Consider the following 18,646-nt stretch of genomic DNA (forward strand, 5'->3'; position numbering starts at 1 on the left):
TATATATATATATATATATATATATATATATTCCTATGAGTCCACGGGGAAAATGAAACACGAAAAGTTCCCAAGTGCACTTTCGTGTAATAATCACATCATCAGGGGAGACACAAGAGAGGAATATAACAGTCAGTTGATATACATCGAAGAGACGAAGCTAGGACGCCATTTGGTAAACATGTTTACCAAATGGCGTCCTAGCTTCGTCTCTTCCATGTATATCAACTGACTGTTATATTCCTCTCTTGTGTCTCCCCTGATGATGTGATTATTACACGAAAGTGCACTTGGGAACTTTTCGTGTTTCATTTTCCCCGTGGACTCATAGGAATATCTTGATCACGCGCAAAATTGTGATCCTTTCCAATATATATATATATATATATATATATATATATATATATATATATATATATATATATATATATATATATATATATATGCTTTAAAATGTGAAGGAGGATTTCATTATGAGATGATCACATCATTATTGTTAATAACTTTTTAGCCAAACATGCCATAGAATTATTTTCCAGAGTTGTCCATTTATGTCATTTTTGCATTTGTGTCCAGGGTTAGTGGTAAGATGGTGCACATTAGAGCATCACTCATCATTATGATGGTGGGAGCCCACATGGGGGGGGCTATACGCCTCCATGACACACCTTCCTTTTTCGAATATGGCCGATGTGCTGCCGTGTGGCTCATGGATAACTTCCACATGGATCAGGTATGGATGACCTTCTCCCGCACACACTCACAACAATATGGAAACAATGACATGTTTTCCGTAAACAGCGACATTCTCATGATTAAGATATATGGCCAACTATTTCTATTTTTTTTTTTTATTATACTTTGTCGCTGTCTCCCGCGTTTGCGAGGTAGCGCAAGGAAACAGACGAAAGAAATGCCCCCCCCCCCCATACACATGTATATACATACGTCCACACACGCAAATATACATACCTACACAGCTTTCCATGGTTTACCCCAGACGCTTCACATGCCTTGATTCAATCCACTGACAGCACGTCAACCCCTGTATACCACATCGCTCCAATTCACTCTATTCCTTGCCCTCCTTTCACCCTCCTGCATGTTCAGGCCCCGATCACACAAAATCTTTTTCACTCCATCTTTCCACCTCCAATTTGGTCTCCCTCTTCTCCTCGTTCCCTCCACCTCCGACACATATATCCTCTTGGTCAATCTTTCCTCACTCATTCTCTCCATGTGCCCAAACCACTTCAAAACACCCTCTTCTGCTCTCTCAACCACGCTCTTTTTATTTCCACACATCTCTCTTACCCTTACGTTACTCACTCGATCAAACCACCTCACACCACACATTGTCCTCAAACATCTCATTTCCAGCACATCCATCCTCCTGCGCACAACTCTATCCATAGCCCACGCCTCACAACCATACAACATTGTTGGAACTACTATTCCTTCAAACATACCCATTTTTGCTTTCCGAGATAATGTTCTCGACTTCCACACATCCTTCAAGGCCCCCAGAATTTTCGCCCCCTCCCCCACCCTATGATCCACTTCCGCTTCCATGGTTCCATCCGCTGCCAGATCCACTCCCAGATATCTAAAACACTTCACTTCCTCCAGTTTTTCTCCATTCAAACTCACCTCCCAATTGACTTGACCCTCAACCCGACTGTACCTAATAACCTTGCTCTTATTCACATTTACTCTTAACTTTCTTCTTTAACACACTTTACCAAACTCAGTCACCAGCTTCTGCAGTTTCTCACATGAATCAGCCACCAGCGCTGTATCATCAGCGAACAACAACTGACTCACTTCCCAAGCTCTCTCATCCCCAACAGACTTCATACTTGCCCCTCTTTCCAAAACTCTTGCATTTACCTCCTTAACAACCCCATCCATAAACAAATTAAACAACCATGGAGACATCACACACCCCTGCCGCAAACCTACATTCACTGAGAACCAATCACTTTCCTCTCTTCCTACACGTACACATGCCTTACATCCTCGATAAAAACTTTTCACTGCTTCTAACAACTTTCCTCCCACACCATATATTCTTAATACCTTCCACAGAGCATCTCTATCAACTCTATCATATGCCTTCTCCAGATCCATAAATGCTACATACAAATCCATTTGCTTTTCTAAGTATTTCTCACATACATTCTTCAAAGCAAACACCTGATCCACACATCCTCTACCACTTCTGAAACCACACTGCTCTTCCCCAATCTGATGCTCTGTACATGCCTTCACCCTCTCAATCAATACCCTCCCATATAATTTACCAGGAATACTCAACAAACTTATACCTCTGTAATTTGAGCACTCACTCTTATCCCCTTTGCCTTTGTACAATGGCACTATGCACGCATTCCGCCAATCCTCAGGCACCTCACCATGAGTCATACATACATTAAATAACCTTACCAACCAGTCAACAATACAGTCACCCCCTTTTTTAATAAATTCCACTGCAATACCATCCAAACCTGCTGCCTTGCCGGCTTTCATCTTCCGCAAAGCTTTCACTACCTCTTCTCTGTTTACCAAATCATTTTCCCTAACCCTCTCACTTTGCACACCACCTCGACCAAAACACCCTATATCTGCCACTCTATCATCAAACACATTCAACAACTATTTCTATATTGGCTAATATTATATATGAACAAGGGACGTGCAAGTATTACCGTATATTTGTATAATGTGGTGAGCATCACTAAGTGTTGTGGCCCAAATATAATTAGCACAATAAAAGTGACATAATACAAAGTTATTCAATGACGAAAGTAATCTGTAAGTTCATAAGAAATCGTGTTATGAAGGATAAGTTACTTTATTTATTGTATTCAAAGAATTCCCTTTACCGTACACGTGACTTAACATGTTACTATCACATGGAAGATGATCATCAAGTGGTTAAGTTAACGTAATTTAGTAATGATCACATTTATAACACATGCAACATGTCACAGTCTTTAAGATGACTTTCACTTTGCTTCTGGCGGCCTGACATGTTGGGTGGCAGTACGTGGGCACGTGGTACAGTGTAATGCACGTGCCTAGCTCGTACGTGAGCGTGACTCGCTGTGTGCAGGACCATCTCTCCCTCAGTGGTAAGTTATAACAAACATCTATGATGTTCTTCCTTCTCTTATTACTAACTATATGGGTTTACGTTGCATTATTACTATGTATGGGTTTACGTTGCATTATTTCTTTAGACTGGACTTTAGATATTACTATTATTTTTTGGATTGATGTTTTCAGGGTTAACTCTGGTTAACAGCATTTCCTGTTTGGTTTTACTCCTGACATTTCATTTCTCATAATGGGTTTGCTTATCTTCATCATGAATTGAAATTTCACTTTCTCTTAAGATTTAGTGTACATACTTTGATTGGCTGATATGTTTACCGGCCTTTATTTATTTCTCGTTTTACTGTCTTGGTATAAAGTTCATCATCGTGAATCAACTTTGTATTTAATGTGTTTCATCTTTGCTAAGCTTAATGTACGTTGCTCATTCCTTTCCTACTGAAATTTCGAGTTTCTCGTGTAAGTACACTTTAATGGCCTGGTTTGATATTGGTGTCTTCGACGCAGTTTTATGACTAAGTTAACTCGATTTCAATATTTCACATGATCTTAATTTTTACACATTTAGTTTATATCAAGTGGGTGGTTAGTCGTATACATAATTCTGCATTATTTATCATTTTGTTTCGAAAATATAAGTTTAACGTGTCATGTGTGTGAGGCAGGTCGTTGACCCGGTTATTAACCTTGTTTACACATGTACTAGACCCGGTTATTAACCTTGTTTACACATGTACTATCTCTGTACTGGTAACTGTACACACACCAGTCTGTCACGTACCAATTCATTGTACAACTCTGAGGGCAGGATGAACACCTGAGTTGGGTGTGGGCCGACTGACGTGTCCCCGGGCTTGCCTGTATTGACTCGGTCATTACCGCTATTTACAACCATATTTAAAATGCAGTGGAATTTGTTGGGTGGGTTTAGCAGAGCAGCCATGACCCGGCCAGCCTGAACTCACTTAACTATTATGGACAACAATTTGGATGTTGTTGTTGTAGAAAACAATCAGTACTTCGTATTTCTGATGTAAAATAAATTTTGTTAGTGTTGTGGTTTATTCAATAATTATTATGATAATCATTATGATGGTATTGTTGTTGTAGGTAATGGTCTGTTGGTGAAGACTAGTGGTGTGACGTCAGAGGGCGCCCCAGGGTCCACACAGGCCTTCCTGACCCTGGTGGTGGAGGAGGACACAACCAAGCCTTACCTTCAGCTCAGGGCGCCCTTCGGTACGTACCTACCTGACTCATCAAGTGTGCTCCAGGGAAGGCGCTACAGTGAGCAGTGTGAGTGGTCGGGGCTGGTGATGATGATAATGATGAATGGACGATGAAGGATGTGATGTACATGTGTTAACCTCAGGAATACACTGGACATATTATGTGCACATCATGACCACAACCATGACACATGATCATTATTACAAGCACACGTCATGAGAAGCGTGAGGCAGGCTACATCATTTGTGAGAAGGAAGGGGTTCAATGTTATGGTCCGCTGTCTACCTCCTCCCTCATGGTTGTAATACACATGGAGAAATATAGTGTTGGTTACCGTGTATTTTTGTTGTTGTAGTTGTGCCGTAGACTTGTCGTGTTTGATGTAGTGTACGATCGTTCAGTTCAATATGTATCTTAATATTAAGACTCGCGTGCCACACTTCAGGTAAACTTACTAATTGTTGTATTCCATGCCATGTTGTTTAGCTTGCAGGTGTTGTCATGTAGTAATAGTGTGTGTGTCATATATACACAGTGCCACCGGTCCCGTACCACATCGTGTACACAGACTACAGGAATGTGTCGTGTGTGTACTCCTGCCTGGGCATCCTGGGCATCAAGGCCGAGCTGCTGTGGGTTCTCTCCCGCAGCCTTCCTCTCCCACACTCACACCTCCAACACTGCCTCAACATCTTCGCCTCTCAGGGACTCAACACCACCAAGCTACTGCAGGTGGAGCAGGAGGATTGTGGAGTAGTTAGGGATGTGGATCATGTAGCTGCAGAGACTTTACCTGACGAGGAAGCTAAAGTTATGGAAGGTGTGGTGGCTACCTCGCCTTCTACATTCTTTTCTGAAGATGTTGTGCTGGCAGAGGTGGCTGGAAGTGACCAGCTGGACCTGAGCACCTTCCTCAGTGCTGCTCAAGATGTTCTCTGGCCGGATATTGTTGCTGCAGGAAATGCTGAGAGGCGGAATGCATCGGATCCTACACACACTGCTGCATGGGCCAGCAATAAAGGTAGTCATGATGGAAGGAAGGCGCAGGTAGTGGGCGTACGTGTGTTGTCTGCCCTGCAAGCCAGGGTGGGCAAGACTCGTGGTCAAGTGTTCCTGCCCACCTGCCCACCCACTGACTCACACCCCCAACACCAGCCTTATGGTAAGTAGGTCTCTCAAGACAAACTATGGAAGTAGGTCCTGGTAGGTAGGTCAGTACTGGTAGCAAGGAACTGGTAGACAGGTGCTGGTAAGTAGGTAAGAATTTTTAGGTAAACACTTGTAGGTAGGTAGGAACTGGGAGGTAAGTACAGATACCACTGGTGAATAAGTACTGGTAGGTAGGAACTGTTAGATAAGTACTAATAGGTAGGTAGGAACTGTTAGATAGGTACAAACTGGTAAGTCGGTTGGAATTATTAGCTGCTAAGTCATGAATAGAGGATAGAGAAAGACGCACTAAATACACATACAAACCGATATTATAAGAAAAAGAAAGGCTATGTGGTTAAAGACCCCCCCCTCCCCCCTTAATCCTTCACCAGGTATTCTTATATTCGTAGACAGGAACTAGTTGGTAAGTACAGGTAGGTAGGTAAGAATTGTTAAGTGCTGGCATGTGGGTAGTATCTGGTAGGCAGGAACTGTTATGTAAATACGGGTAGGTAGGTAGGAATTGTTAGGTAAGCAATGGTAGGTAGTAGGAACTGTAAGGGAAGTACTGGTAGGTAAGTAGGAACTGGTGATAGGAACAGTTTGTAGGTGGGTAGGTATGTACTTGTAAGTATGGTGGCTAGGTAAGTATTGTAGGTAAGTTCTAGTATGTAGGTAGATATGTACTGGTAGCTAACTAGGCAGGTACTGTAAAGTCTGGTAAATAGGTGATTGGTAGGTAGGTACCGTAAGTTCTGGTAGGTAAGTAGTGGTAAGTAGGTACTGTAAGTTCTGATAGGTATGTAAGTAATGGTATGTAGGTAATGTAAGTCCTGGTAGGTATGTAAGTACAGGTTATGTAGGTAGGTAGGTACCGTAAGGTCTGGTAGGTATGAAGTACTGGTTGTATAGGTAGTTAGGTACTGTAAGTTCTGGTAGGTATGTAAGTACTGGTTGTATAGGTAGGTACCGTAAGTTCTAGTAGGTATGTAAGTCCTGGTTGTGTAGGTAGGTACCGTAAGTTCTGGTAGGTATGTAATAGTTGTGTAGGTAGGTACTATAAGTTCTGGTAGGTACGTAAGCAATGGTGGGTAGGTAGGTAGGTACTGTAAGTTCTAGTAGGTATGTAAGTAATGGTTGTGTAGGTAGGTACCATAAGTTCTGGTAGGTATGTAAGTACTGATAGGTAGGTACTGTAAGTCCTGGTAGGTACATAAGTAATGGTGGGTAGGTAGGTAGGTACTGTAAGTCCTGGTAGGTATGTAAATACTGGTTGTGTACGTAGGTACTGTAAGTTCTGGTAGGTATGTAAGTAATGGTGGGTAGGTAGGTAGGTACTGTAAGTTCTGGTAGGTATGTAAGTAATGGTAGGTAGGTACTGTAAGTTCTGGTAGGTATGTAAGTCATGGTTGTGTAGGTAGGTACTGTAAGTCCTGGTAGGTACATAAGTAATGGTGGGTAGGTAGGTAGGTACTGTAAGTCCTGGTAGGTATGTAAATACTGCTTGTGTAGGTAGGTACTGTAAGTTCTGGTAGGTATGTAAGTAATGGTGGGTAGGTAGGTAGGTACTGTAAGTTCTGGTAGGTATGTAAGTAATGGTAGGTAGGTACTGTAAGTTCTGGTAGGTATGTAAGTCATGGTTGTGTAGGTAGGTACTGTAAGTTCTGGTAGGTACGTAAGTAATGGTGGGTAGGTAGGTAGGTACTGTAAGTTCTGGTAGATATGTAAGTAATGGTTGTGTAGGTAGGTAGGTAGGTACTGTAAGTTGGTAGGTATGTAAGTCATGGTTGTGTAGGTAGGTATTGTAAGTTCTGGTAGGTACGTAAGTAATGATGGGTAGGTAGGTAGGTGCTGTAAGTTCTGGTAGATATGTAAGTAATGGTTGTGTAGGTAGGTAGGTACCATAAGTTCTGGTAGGTATGTAAGAAACGGTTGTGTAGGTAGGTAGGTAGGTACTGTAAGTTCTGGTAGGTATGTAAGTACTGATAGGTAGGTACTGTAAGTTCTGGTAGGTATGTAATGGTTGTGTAGGTAGGTACCATAAGTTCTAGTAGGTATGTAAGTAATGGTTGTGTAGGTAGGTACTGTAAGTTCTGGTAGGTATGTAAGTAATGGTTGTGTAGGTAGGTAGGTATTGTAAGTTCTGGTAGATATGTAAGTAATGGTTGTGTAGGTAGGTAGGTAGGTAGGTACCATAAGTTCTGGTAAGTAATGGTTGTGTAGGTAGGTAGGTAGGTACTGTAAGTTCTGGTAGGTATGTAAGTAATGGTTGTGTAGGTAGGTAGGTACTGTAAGTTCTGGTAGATATGTAAGTAATGGTTGTGTAGGTAGATACCATAAGTTCTGGTAGGTACGTAAGTAATGGTGGGTAGGTAGGTAGGTACTGTAAGTTCTGGTAGATATGTAAGTAATGGTTGTGTAGGTAGGTAGGTAGGTACCATAAGTTCTGGTAGGTATGTAAGTAATGGTTGTGTAGGTAGGTAGGTAGGTACTGTAAGTTCTGGTAGGTATGTAAGTCATGGTTGTGTAGGTAGGTACTGTAAGTTCTGGTAGGTACGTAAGTAGTGGTGGGTAGGTAGGTAGGTACTGTAAGTTCTGGTAGATATGTAAGTAATGGTGGGTAGGTAGGTAGGTAGGTAGGTAGGTACCATAAGTTCTGGTAGGTATGTAAGTAATGATAGGTAGGTACTGTAAGTTCTGGTAGGTACGTAAGTAATGGTGGGTAGGTAGGTAGGTACTGTAAGTTCTGGTAGGTAAGTAATGGTTGTGTAGGTAGGTAGGTAGGTACCATAGGTTCTGGTAGGTATGTAAGTAATGGTTGTGTAGGTAGGTAGGTAGGTACTGTAAGTTCAGGTAGGTATGTAAGTACCGGTTGTGTAGGTAGGTACCATAAGTTCTGGTAGGTATGTAAGTACTGATAGGTAGGTACTTTAAGTCCTGGTAGGTATGTAAATACTGGTTGTGTAGGTAGGTACGGTAAGTTCTGGTAGGTACGTAAGTAATGGTGGGTAGATAGGTTGGAACTGTAAGTTCTGGTAGGTATGTAAGTAATGGTGGGTAGGTAGGTAGGAACTGAAGTTCTGGTAGGTATGTAAGTAATGGTGGGTAGGTAGGTAGGTATTGTAAGTTCTGGTAGGTACGTAAGTAATGGTGGGTAGGTAGGTAGGTACTGAAGTTCTGGTAGGTATGTAAGTAACGGTGGGTAGGTAGGTAGGTACTGAAGTTCTAGTAGGTATATAAGTAATGGTGGGTAGGTAGGTAGGTAGGTACTGTAAGTTCTGGTAGGTACGTAAGTAATGGTGGGTAGGTAGGTAGGTACTGAAGTTCTGGTAGGTATGTAAGTAATGGTGGGTAAGTAGGTAGGTAGCTACTGTAAGTTCTGGTAGGTACGTAAGTAATGGTGGGTAGGTAGGTAGGTACTGTAAATTCTGGCAGGTACGTAAGTAATGGTGGATAGGTAGGTAGGTACTGTAAGTTCTGGTAGGTATGTAAGTAATGGTAGGTAAGTACTGTAAGTTCTGGTAGGTATGTAAGTAATGGTTGTGTAGGTAGGTAGATAGGTACTGTAAGTTCTGGTAGGTATGTAAGTACTGATAGGTAGGTAGGTAGGTACTGTAAGTTCTGGTAGGTATGTAAGTACTGGTTGTGTAGGTAGGTACTGTAAGTTCTGGTAGGTACGTAAGTAATGGTGGGTAGATAGGTGGGTACTATAAGTTCTGGTAGGTATGTAAGTAACGGTGGGTAGGTAGGTAGGCACTGTAAGTAATGGTGGGTAGGTAGGTAGGTGCTGGTGCATAAGATGTAATAATAAGAATGGTCATGTAAAGTAGGCCGGCCATCTTAGGGCAAGTGCACAACTCCTCCACCTCCTGTGGTTCTGATTTTGCAGATGATGCGCAGCATGGCCGACATGTGGACCCGAACGTCATGTGGGAGGCTGTGGAAAATGACATCTTTAACAGCTCCACAGGGAGGATCTTTCCCACAATGCTGCTGCTGCTAGGGCCAATCTGGGTGGCGACACTAGCCTAGCCCCAGAAGGGGCCTTCCGTCGACAGGTTCCTCTTGCTGAGGACCATGGAACTGATGGGTCATCCAAGGCCTTCTAACCTCACTTGTAAGGCTGGGGAAGTTATGCCTCAGCCCTGGGCCTCAGGAGCCCTACTTGTCATTATATTCTCCAATGGACGTCCTGACACAGTTCTGAAGTGACTCAAGCTTCAGTGCTGGGGTGGGGTTTCCATACCTCGACCAATCAATCTCCTCCTTTTGGGGGGAAAGGAGGGTATTCACTTCAGGGGCCCTTTGACCAAGGACACCAACAATGGGACCCACTGTAACCCCAGCACATTTTCATTCATTTTCCAAAGTATGAATTTCCCATACCTCATTTGGGTAGGATGGGAAAAAGTGTTTTGAGACGTAGATATTATTAGGTTCAAAACAAAGGATTCCTAAGAGAGCGCTTCAAATACATCAACAAAGACACCCTAATAACTAACTAAGGTAAATATTTCTAAGACAAATTCATGTCATGAAATGATACAAAACCCATATTTTTCCTGCGGCATATTTTTAAGCTGAATATTGATATTCATTATATAACACTAGTCAACAAAGATTTTGTCCCATGAAAAAAAAAAAAAAATCATGTATTTTTGCACCCTGAATCCAAATATGTTTTCAGAATTTCTCTATCACCCATAGTTTTTTCGTTTCAGCATACTCGCATATCATTACATAAAATATATATGTACCAGTGCTCTACAGAGCATTTGAAACAAAAAGTTTAACAAACACGGCTATTTTCATTGTTTGTGAGGTGCAAGTTTCTTTTTGAAAGCACCATTCTAGACGAATGAGTCACCAGTAGGGGCCTGCAGAAACATGACGAAATGTTGATACATTTCAACAGTAGCCACTCAGTTCTGAGAAGCTGTTCTCTCTAAGTTGTAGGTTGGAACTCAATGTATAAACAGTATTTCTTCCATTTTGTTGACAGATTATGCTTTTGTGTATTCAAGCATTGTGCTGATACCCCCATTCACCATCATAATGCCCAGAAACTGTGTAAATAGTCCGGAATGTTTTTGCTACATCTACGGTGAATCGACATTCATATTGGAACAACGTTCTTTCACACCAATTAAAAAAATCTATTTGCATTATTTGATTGTAAAACGGTGACCAGGATAAAAGTTGGGACCCCCTTATTTGTTGTCACATGAGTCAGGCTTCTACACAGCATGAGCAAATGGTTCACGTAATATGCCTTTTGCCAGACAAATATAAATAGTATAACATCAAAATCCAAGGATACTGTTAAATATCCTAATTTACCATCTGCTATGAGGCCAGTATTACAGTCAGGAATTACCTGTGTCAGATCCTCCAAAAAGCATGACACTGAGTGACAATGAGTCTGGTGATGAGAAAGTAGACCAGGTAGAGGGCAATGCAGATCCAACATTTGAATCAGGCTGTTCTTCAGCTGAACCACATTTGCTGAGTCAAGATCTTAATGATCTCGTCGGCGATTTAAGTTTGTCTAAGAAGCAACCCAGAATTAAACTAAAGTTTGTTTTAATCGTGCCAATGTCGTTTTCAAAGAATTTTTCTCCCTTGAAGATGGTCTGGTGTTTTGCAATGATGTTTGTTCTGTATGGAGGCACTTGGCCATAAATATAACACAGATGTGTGGCGCTTGTTTATTACCTCATCAAAAATAAGTTTGAAAGCGGCTCTACTCCACATCGGAAATAAGTTCCCCTCCGTTTCTCTGGCTCATGCAGCTAACATGAAGGAATTGTATATCATGAAGCTTCTTTTGGAAAAAATCAAGTATGGGGACTTTGAATGGAACGTATGTGGTGACCTAAAGGTTGTGGCACTTTTACTTGGACTACAACTTGGTTACACACTCTGTTGTGAGTGGGACAGCCAGGACAAGAAAAATCATAATGTAAAGAAAGTTTGTCCAAAACGAAGAAGATTGACTCGATTGGAGAAGAATGTCATCAATCCTTCTCTTGTTGATCCTGAGAAAATTTAGCCTCCTTTGTACATTAAGCTCGGCTTAACGAAGAACTTTATCAAAGGTATGGATAAAACTGGCCATGGATTCACATATTTGAGGAATAATTTCCCCAGAACCAGTGATGCAAAAATCAAGGAGGGTATTTTTGAAGGATTAGAGATCAAGGAACTGCTTCGAGGTGAAAAGTTTGGTGCAATACGAGTCTAAAAATTTATTTTTTGGACTCGCCCTTATTTTTTTCTGGAAAATCTTGGGCGAGTCATTGATGAGCAAGGCGAAAGATTTCACCAGGAAATTTTGGACTTAGAAAAGCGGTACTAAGGAAAGAGGAGCCCCTATAAGGTGGCAGATTATTGCTGGACAGTAAGGAGGGATGTTCCTGAGGCCAAATATAGCCAAAAATCGTACAATTCTACATCTTAAAAGTAAGTTATTAAGCGTAATACCATCCCTATTTATAAATAAGTGATATCCACTTATTGTACAATTTAATTACTCTTAAAAACCATGTCTGATAGAAAAAATCTAAAAACATTCAAATTCAGCATTAAAAGTACTATATGGTCCACCTATTTTTGTTCGGGGGACAAAAAAATTAAAAATTTTGTTGACCAGTGTGTTTTACAAAACTTTTCATATCTGATGTTACTAAATTGTAACACATTTCATTTATCATTGTCATCAAATTTGGATTATGTGAGACTATGCTTGTCAGTCTGCATGTATCACCATTAACCACGACAAGGCTTGCTGCAGCTTAGGTCAATAACAGCCAGTTCAAGGGGGTACCATTACTGGCACTAAGCAACCCATGGGTAACTGTAGTGTAGTGGTCTCTGAGATGGATGTGTGTTACATAAAATGTGATGAATTGCTTCATCCCAAATATATTCAATCCATAGTGATAGTTGGATCATTGTGTCAGACCAATATGACAACATTGGTGTATTCGATCAGATCAAGCAATGAAATATTTTAAGATAATGTTTATGTGAATATATCAACCGTTCATTGAATATAACAGTATTCGGTTGAGTAAAAGAATAAGAGCAAATTTAAGGATTAGTATCAATGTTGATTATTAATGAGTGTTTTTATGAATTGCACCAACAGAAAATGCTTTACCGTAATATGCACATTCGTAGAAATCAAAACCAGATCAGAATGACAACATAAGGCTGACCTTTCCTCTATATCACGTTGCTTTTGATCGATAAAGTTGTAGAACAAGTCATTCAAAAAATTGGTAGCACGAAAGGTAGACTTAGACCACTTCAACAGACACAAACCTTCATCTACTGGTTCAAGTACTTGTGTGTTAACCATTACGCTACAACATCCCTCATATGCCAACAGATGGATCTCGCCTTCATTTGAACCCCAGCTGATGTGTGATTTCATCTCTTATCCTTGGATGTCATTAGCAATCTTACTATATGTTCGATACTATATAAACCGACCTGCATCATCATTACATGACCACCATTGTTGTAATTTAATAAACGAATCAATTCATATTTATACTTATCTCTTTTATAGAATATCATGTTTGAATTATTCATATAAACACTTCTGTAAATGTAATGATAAATGTTTTTTGAATAATGCTAATGATATATAAAATGTATAAAGTACATTAAAAAAGACATTTAAATAAAGATTGGTCGGCACGACCCGCAGCAGAGGCTCCTGCCAGCGACGACTGTTGTCGGCTCCACCATAACTGGTAAGGCATGTGTACGAGTAGGAGGAAAGGAGAGTGATTGGTTCCCAGTGAAGGTTGGTCTGTGGCAGTGTGTGATGTTACAAAAGTTGTTCAATTTGTTTATAGATGGGGTGGTTAGGGAGGTAAATGCTAGTCTTAGAGAGAGGGGCAAGTATGCAGTCTGTTGGGGAAGAGAGGGCCTGGGAAGTGAGTCAGTTGTTATTTGCTGATGATACAGCTCTGGTGGCAGATTCAAGAGAGAAACTGCAGAAGTTGGTTACTGAGTTTGGAAGAGTGTGTGAAAAGAGAAAGTTGAGACTAAATGTGAAAAACAGCAAGGCTATTAGGTTCAACAGGGCTGAGAGGTAAGTTAGGTGGGGTGTGAGTTTGAATGAAGAAAAATTGAAGGAAGTGAAGAGTTTTAGATATCTGGAAGTGGACTTAGCAGCATATGGAACCATGGAAACGGAAGTAAGTCACAGGGTGGAGGAGGGGGCGAAGGTTCTGGGAGCTTTCAAAAATGTGGAACAAGAGAACCTTATCTGAGAGGGCAAAAATGGGTATGTTTGAAGGAATAGTAGTCCCAATGATATTACGTGGAGGTTAGGCCAGGACTCTAGATAAGGTTGTACGGAGGAGGGTGGAAGTGTTGGAAATGATATGATTGAGGACAATATGTGGTGTGAGTTAGTTTGACTGAGTAAGAAATGGAAGAGTACGAGAGATATGAGGGAAAGGTTGTCAGTAGGGACATTTGGTAGGAGCCTCTACAAACACTGCGTTAGACTTGCCCTCTGCCAGTGGCCTGTTATAAGGTTGAGGCACTAAAGGCAAAGTGGGAGTAGAGTTCAGTAGTTATGGAGACTCTATTAACATGGACACCCACCTTCAGGGAGTTCCAGGAAGGAACAGTTATGAGAGATATAGATACAAAAGTGTATTAATAAAAATGTTGTACGGTAGAGGGAACTGAAGAGAGTATGTTGACATGGTTTGGACATATAAAGAAAACGAGTGAGGAAGGTTGACAATGAGGATATATATGAATTGGAAGTAGAGGAAAAAAGAAGAAGTAGGAGACAAAATTGGAGATATAAGGAAGGATTGAAAAAGATTTTGAGCAACTGGGATCTGAACATGCAGGAGGGTGAAAGGCAAGCATGGAATATTGTGAATTTGAATGATGTGGTATACTGGGGTCGATATGCTGTCAATGGACTGAAGCAGGGCATGTGAAGCATCTGGTATAAACCAAGGAAAAGTCTGTGGGGCCTGAGTGTGAATCGGGAGCTGTGGTTTCAGTGCACTACATATGACAGCTAAAGAATAGGTGCAAGTGGATATGGCCTTTTTTAGTCTGTTCCAGGCACCATCTCACTAATGCAGGAAATGGCAATCAAGTACGAAAGTAAATGGTAATAAAGAGAGTGTGGTTGAGACAGCAAAGGAGGGTGTTGAAATGGTTTGGACACATGGAGAGAATGAGTGATGAAAGATTGACAAAGAAGATATATGGGTCAGAGGTGGAGGGAAGAAGGAGAAGCAGGATGGAATGGAGTGAAAAAGATTTTGAGGGATCGGGGCCTGAACATACAGGAGGGTGAAAGGTGTGCAAGGAATAGAATTGGAACAATGTGATGTATGGGGTGGATGTGCTGGCAATGGATTGAACCAGGGCATGTGAGGAGTCTAGGGTAAATGTAAAGGTCTGTGGGGCCTGCATGAGGAAAGGGAGCTGTAGTTTCAATGCATTACACATGACATCTAGAGTCTGAGTGTAAACGAATGTAACTTTTCTGTCTGTTCCTGGCACTACCTCGCTGGAAGGGAGGGTGAATGCTATTTCGTGTGTGGTGGGGTGGTGATGAGAACGGATGAAGGCAGCAACAAAGCAAAATGAAATAAAAAAATATAAAATATATATATATGTTGAAATACAAAGGTATGTATATGTGTGTGTGTAGACGTGTATGTATGTACATGTGTATGTGGGTGGGTTGGGCCATTCTTTCGTCTATTTCCTTGTGCTACCTCGCTAACGCGAGAGACAGCGACAAAGTATAATATATATATATATACATATATACAGGGGAGAAAGAATACTTCCCACGCATTCCTCACGTGTTGTAGAAGGCAACTAAAGGGGACAGGAGCAGGGGGCTAGACACCCTCCCTCCTTGTACTTTAACTTTCTAAAAGGAGATACAGAAGGAGTCATGCGGGGAGTACTCATCCCCCTCAAAGGCTCAGATTGGGGTGTCTAAATGTGTATGGATGTAACCAAGATGAGAAAAATGGAGAGACAGGTAGTATATTTTAGGAAAGGAACCTGGATCTTTTGGCTCTGAGTGAAAAGAAGCTCAAGGGTTAAGGGGAAGAGTGGTTTGGGAATGTCTTGGGAGTAAAGTCAGGGGTTGGTGAGAGGACAAGAGGAAGGGAAGGAGTAGCACTACTCATGAAACAGGAGTGGTGGGAGTATGTGATAGAGTGTAGGAAAGTAAACTCTAGATTGATATGGGTAAAACTCAAAGTGGATGGAGAGAGATGGATGATTATTGGTGCATAAGCACCTGGGCATGAGAAGAAAGATCATGAGAGGCAAGTGTTTTGGGAGCAGCTGAGTGAGTGTGCTAGGAGTTTTGATGCAAGAGACCGGGCTATAGTGATGGGTGATTTGAATGCAAAGAGGAGTGATGTGGCAGTTGAGGGAATAATTGGTGTACATGGGGTGTTCAGTGTTGTAAATGGAAATGGTGAAGAGCTTGTAGATTTATGTGCTGAAAAAGAACTGGTGATTGGGAACACCTGGTTTAAAAAGAGAGATATACATAAGTATACATATGTAAGTAGGAGAGATGGCCAGAGAGCGTTAATGGATTATGTGTTAATTGATAGGCGCACGAAAGAGAGACTTTTGGATGTTAACGTGCTGAGAGGTGCAACTGGAAGGATGTCAGATCATTATCTCGTGGAGTCGAAGGTGAAGATTTGTAGAGGTTTTCAGAAAAGAAGAGAGAATGTTGGGGTGAAGAGAGTGGTGAGAGTAAGTGAGCTTGGGAAGGAGACTTGTGTGAGGAAGCACCAGGAGAGACTGAGTACAGAATGGAAAAAGGTGAGAACAAAGGAGGTAAGGGGAGTGAGGGAGGAATGGGATGTATTTAGGGAAGCAGTGATGGCTTGCGCATGAGATGCTTGTGGCATGAGAAGTGTGGGAGGTGGGCAGATTAGAAAGGGTAGTGAGTGGTGGGATGAAAAAGATTATTAGTGAAAGAGAAGAGAGAGGCATTTGGACAATTTTTGCAGGGAAATAATGCAAATGACTGGTAGATGTATAAAAGAAAGAAGGAGGAGGTCAAGAGCAAGGTGCAAGAGATGAAAAAGAGGGCAAATGAGAGTTGGGGTGAGAGAGTATCATTAAATTTTAGGGAGAATAAAAAGATGTTTTGGAAGGAGGTAAATAAAGTGCATAAGACAAGGGAACAAATGGGAACATCAGTGAAGGGGGCTAATGGGACGGTGATAACAAGTAGTGGTGATGTGATGAGATGGAGTGAGTATTTTGAAGGTTCGTTGAATGTGTTTGATGATAGAGGGGCAGATATAGGGTGTTTTGGTCGAGGTGGTGTGCAAAGTGAGAGGGTTAGGGAGAATGATTTGGTAAATAGAGAAGAGGTAGTAGAAACTTTGCAGAAGATGAAATCCGGAAAGGCAGCGGGTTTGGATGGTATTGCAGTGGAATTTATTAAAAAAGGGAGTGACTATTGTTGACTGGTTAGTACGATTATTTAATGTATGTACGACTCATGGTGAGGTGCCTGAGGACTGGCGGAATGCTTGCATAGTGCCATTGCACAAAGGCAAAAAGGATAAGAGTGGGTGCTCAAATTACAGAGGTGTAAGTTTGTTGAGTGTTCCTGGGAAATTATATGGGAGGGTATTGATTGAGAGGGTGAAGGCAAGTACAGAGTATCAGATTGGGGAAGAGCAGTGTGGTTTCAGAAGTGGTAGAGGATGTGTGGATCAGGTGTTTGCTTTGAAGAATGTATGTGAGGAACACTTAGAAAAGCAAATGGATTTGTATGTAGCATCTATGGATCTGGAGAGGGCATATGATAGAGATGCTCTGTGGAAGGGAATAAGAATATATGGTAAGGGAAAAGTTTTTATAGAGGATGTAAGGCATGGGTACATGTAGGAAGAGAGGAAAGTGATTGGTTCTCAGTGAATTTTGGTTTGCAACAGGGGTGCGTGATTTCTCCATGGTTGTTTAATTTGTTTATGGATGGGGTTGTTAGGAAGATGAATGCAGGAGTTTTGGAAAGAGGGGCAAGTATGCAGTCTGTTGTGGATGAGAGGGCTTGGGAAATGAGTCAGTTGTTGTTCGCTGATGATAAAGCGCTGGTGGCTGATTCAGATGAGAAATTGCAGACGCTGTGACTGAGTTTGGTAAAGTGTGGGAAAGAAGAAAGCTGAGAGTAAATGTGAATAAGAACAAGGTTATTAGGTACAGTAGGGTTGAGGGACAAGTTAATTGGGAGGTAAGTTTGAATGGAGAAAAACTGGAGGAAGTGAAGTGTTTTAGATACCTGGGAGTGGATTTGGCAGCAAATGGAACCATGGAAGCAGAAGTGAATCATAGGGTGGGGGAGGGGGCAAAAGTTCTGGGAGCACTGAAAAATGTGTGGAAGTCAAGAACGTTATCTTGGAAAGCAAAAATGGGTATGTTTGAAGGAATAATGGTTCCAACAATGATATATGGTTGCGAGGTGTGGGCTATAGAAAGAGTTGTGCGCAGGAGGGTGGATGTGCTGGAAATGAGATGTTTAAGGACAATATGTGGTGTGAGGTGGCTGATCGAGTAAGTAATGAAAGGGTAATAGAGATGTGTGGTAATAAAAAGAGTGTGGTTGAGAGAGCAGAGGAGGGTGTTTTGAAATGGTTTGGTCACATGGAGAGAATGAGTAAGGAAAGATTGACAAAGAGGATATATGTGTCACAGGTGGAGGGAATGAGAAGTGGTAGACCAAATTGGATTTTGAGTGATCAGGGCCTGAACATGCAGGAAGGTGAAAGGCGTGCAAGGAATAGAGTGAATTGGAACGATGTGGTATACCGGGGTCGACGTGCTGTCAATGGATTGAACCAGGGCATGTGAAGCATCTGGGGTAAACCATGGAAAGTTTTGTGGGGCCTGGATGTGGAAAGGGACCTGTGGTTTTGGTGCATTATTACATGACAGCTAGAGACTGAGTGTGAACAAAAGGCCTTTGTTGTCTTTTCCTATTGCTACCTCGCACACATGAGGGGGGAGGGGGATGTTATTCCATGTGTGGCGAGGTGGCGATGGGAATAAATAAAGGCAGACAGTATGAATTATGTACATGTGTATATATGTATATGGCTGT

General features: G+C 41.6%; 1 protein-coding gene across 2 annotated transcripts; it reads left to right on the top strand.

Annotated features, from left to right (window-relative positions):
* Positions 1-523: 523 nt before the first annotated feature.
* On the top strand, positions 524-13,057 carry LOC139765619 (apolipoprotein D-like). 2 transcript variants are annotated; one of them, XM_071693285.1, is made up of 5 exons: positions 524-733; positions 3,047-3,134; positions 4,228-4,356; positions 4,883-5,368; positions 9,389-9,634. In XM_071693285.1, exons 1-5 carry the CDS (start codon positions 590-592, stop codon positions 9,529-9,531), a joined length of 990 nt encoding a protein of 329 aa, XP_071549386.1. In that variant the 5' UTR covers positions 524-589; the 3' UTR covers positions 9,532-9,634. The 2 variants fall into 2 exon arrangements, with proteins under 2 accessions (XP_071549386.1, XP_071549385.1); XM_071693284.1 differs by having other exon boundaries at positions 528-733; positions 4,883-5,509; positions 9,389-13,057.
* The last annotated feature ends 5,589 nt before the right edge of the window (positions 13,058-18,646 follow it).

Source organism: Panulirus ornatus, chromosome 55 (genome assembly GCF_036320965.1).
Source record: "Panulirus ornatus isolate Po-2019 chromosome 55, ASM3632096v1, whole genome shotgun sequence".
NCBI lineage: Eukaryota > Metazoa > Arthropoda > Malacostraca > Decapoda > Palinuridae > Panulirus > Panulirus ornatus.

What these genes read in the sequence shown, in the direction of transcription:
- LOC139765619 (XM_071693284.1), top strand. Translation starts at nt 590, where the DNA reads ATGGTGCACATTAGAGCATCACTCATCATTATGATGGTGGGAGCCCAC. An exon ending in GGACCATCTCTCCCTCAGTG is followed by an intron (nt 3,135 to 4,227) that starts GTAAGTTATAAC and finishes TTGTTGTTGTAG; the next exon opens with GTAATGGTCTGTTGGTGAAG. An exon ending in CCCCCAACACCAGCCTTATG is followed by an intron (nt 5,510 to 9,388) that starts GTAAGTAGGTCT and finishes CTGATTTTGCAG; the next exon opens with ATGATGCGCAGCATGGCCGA.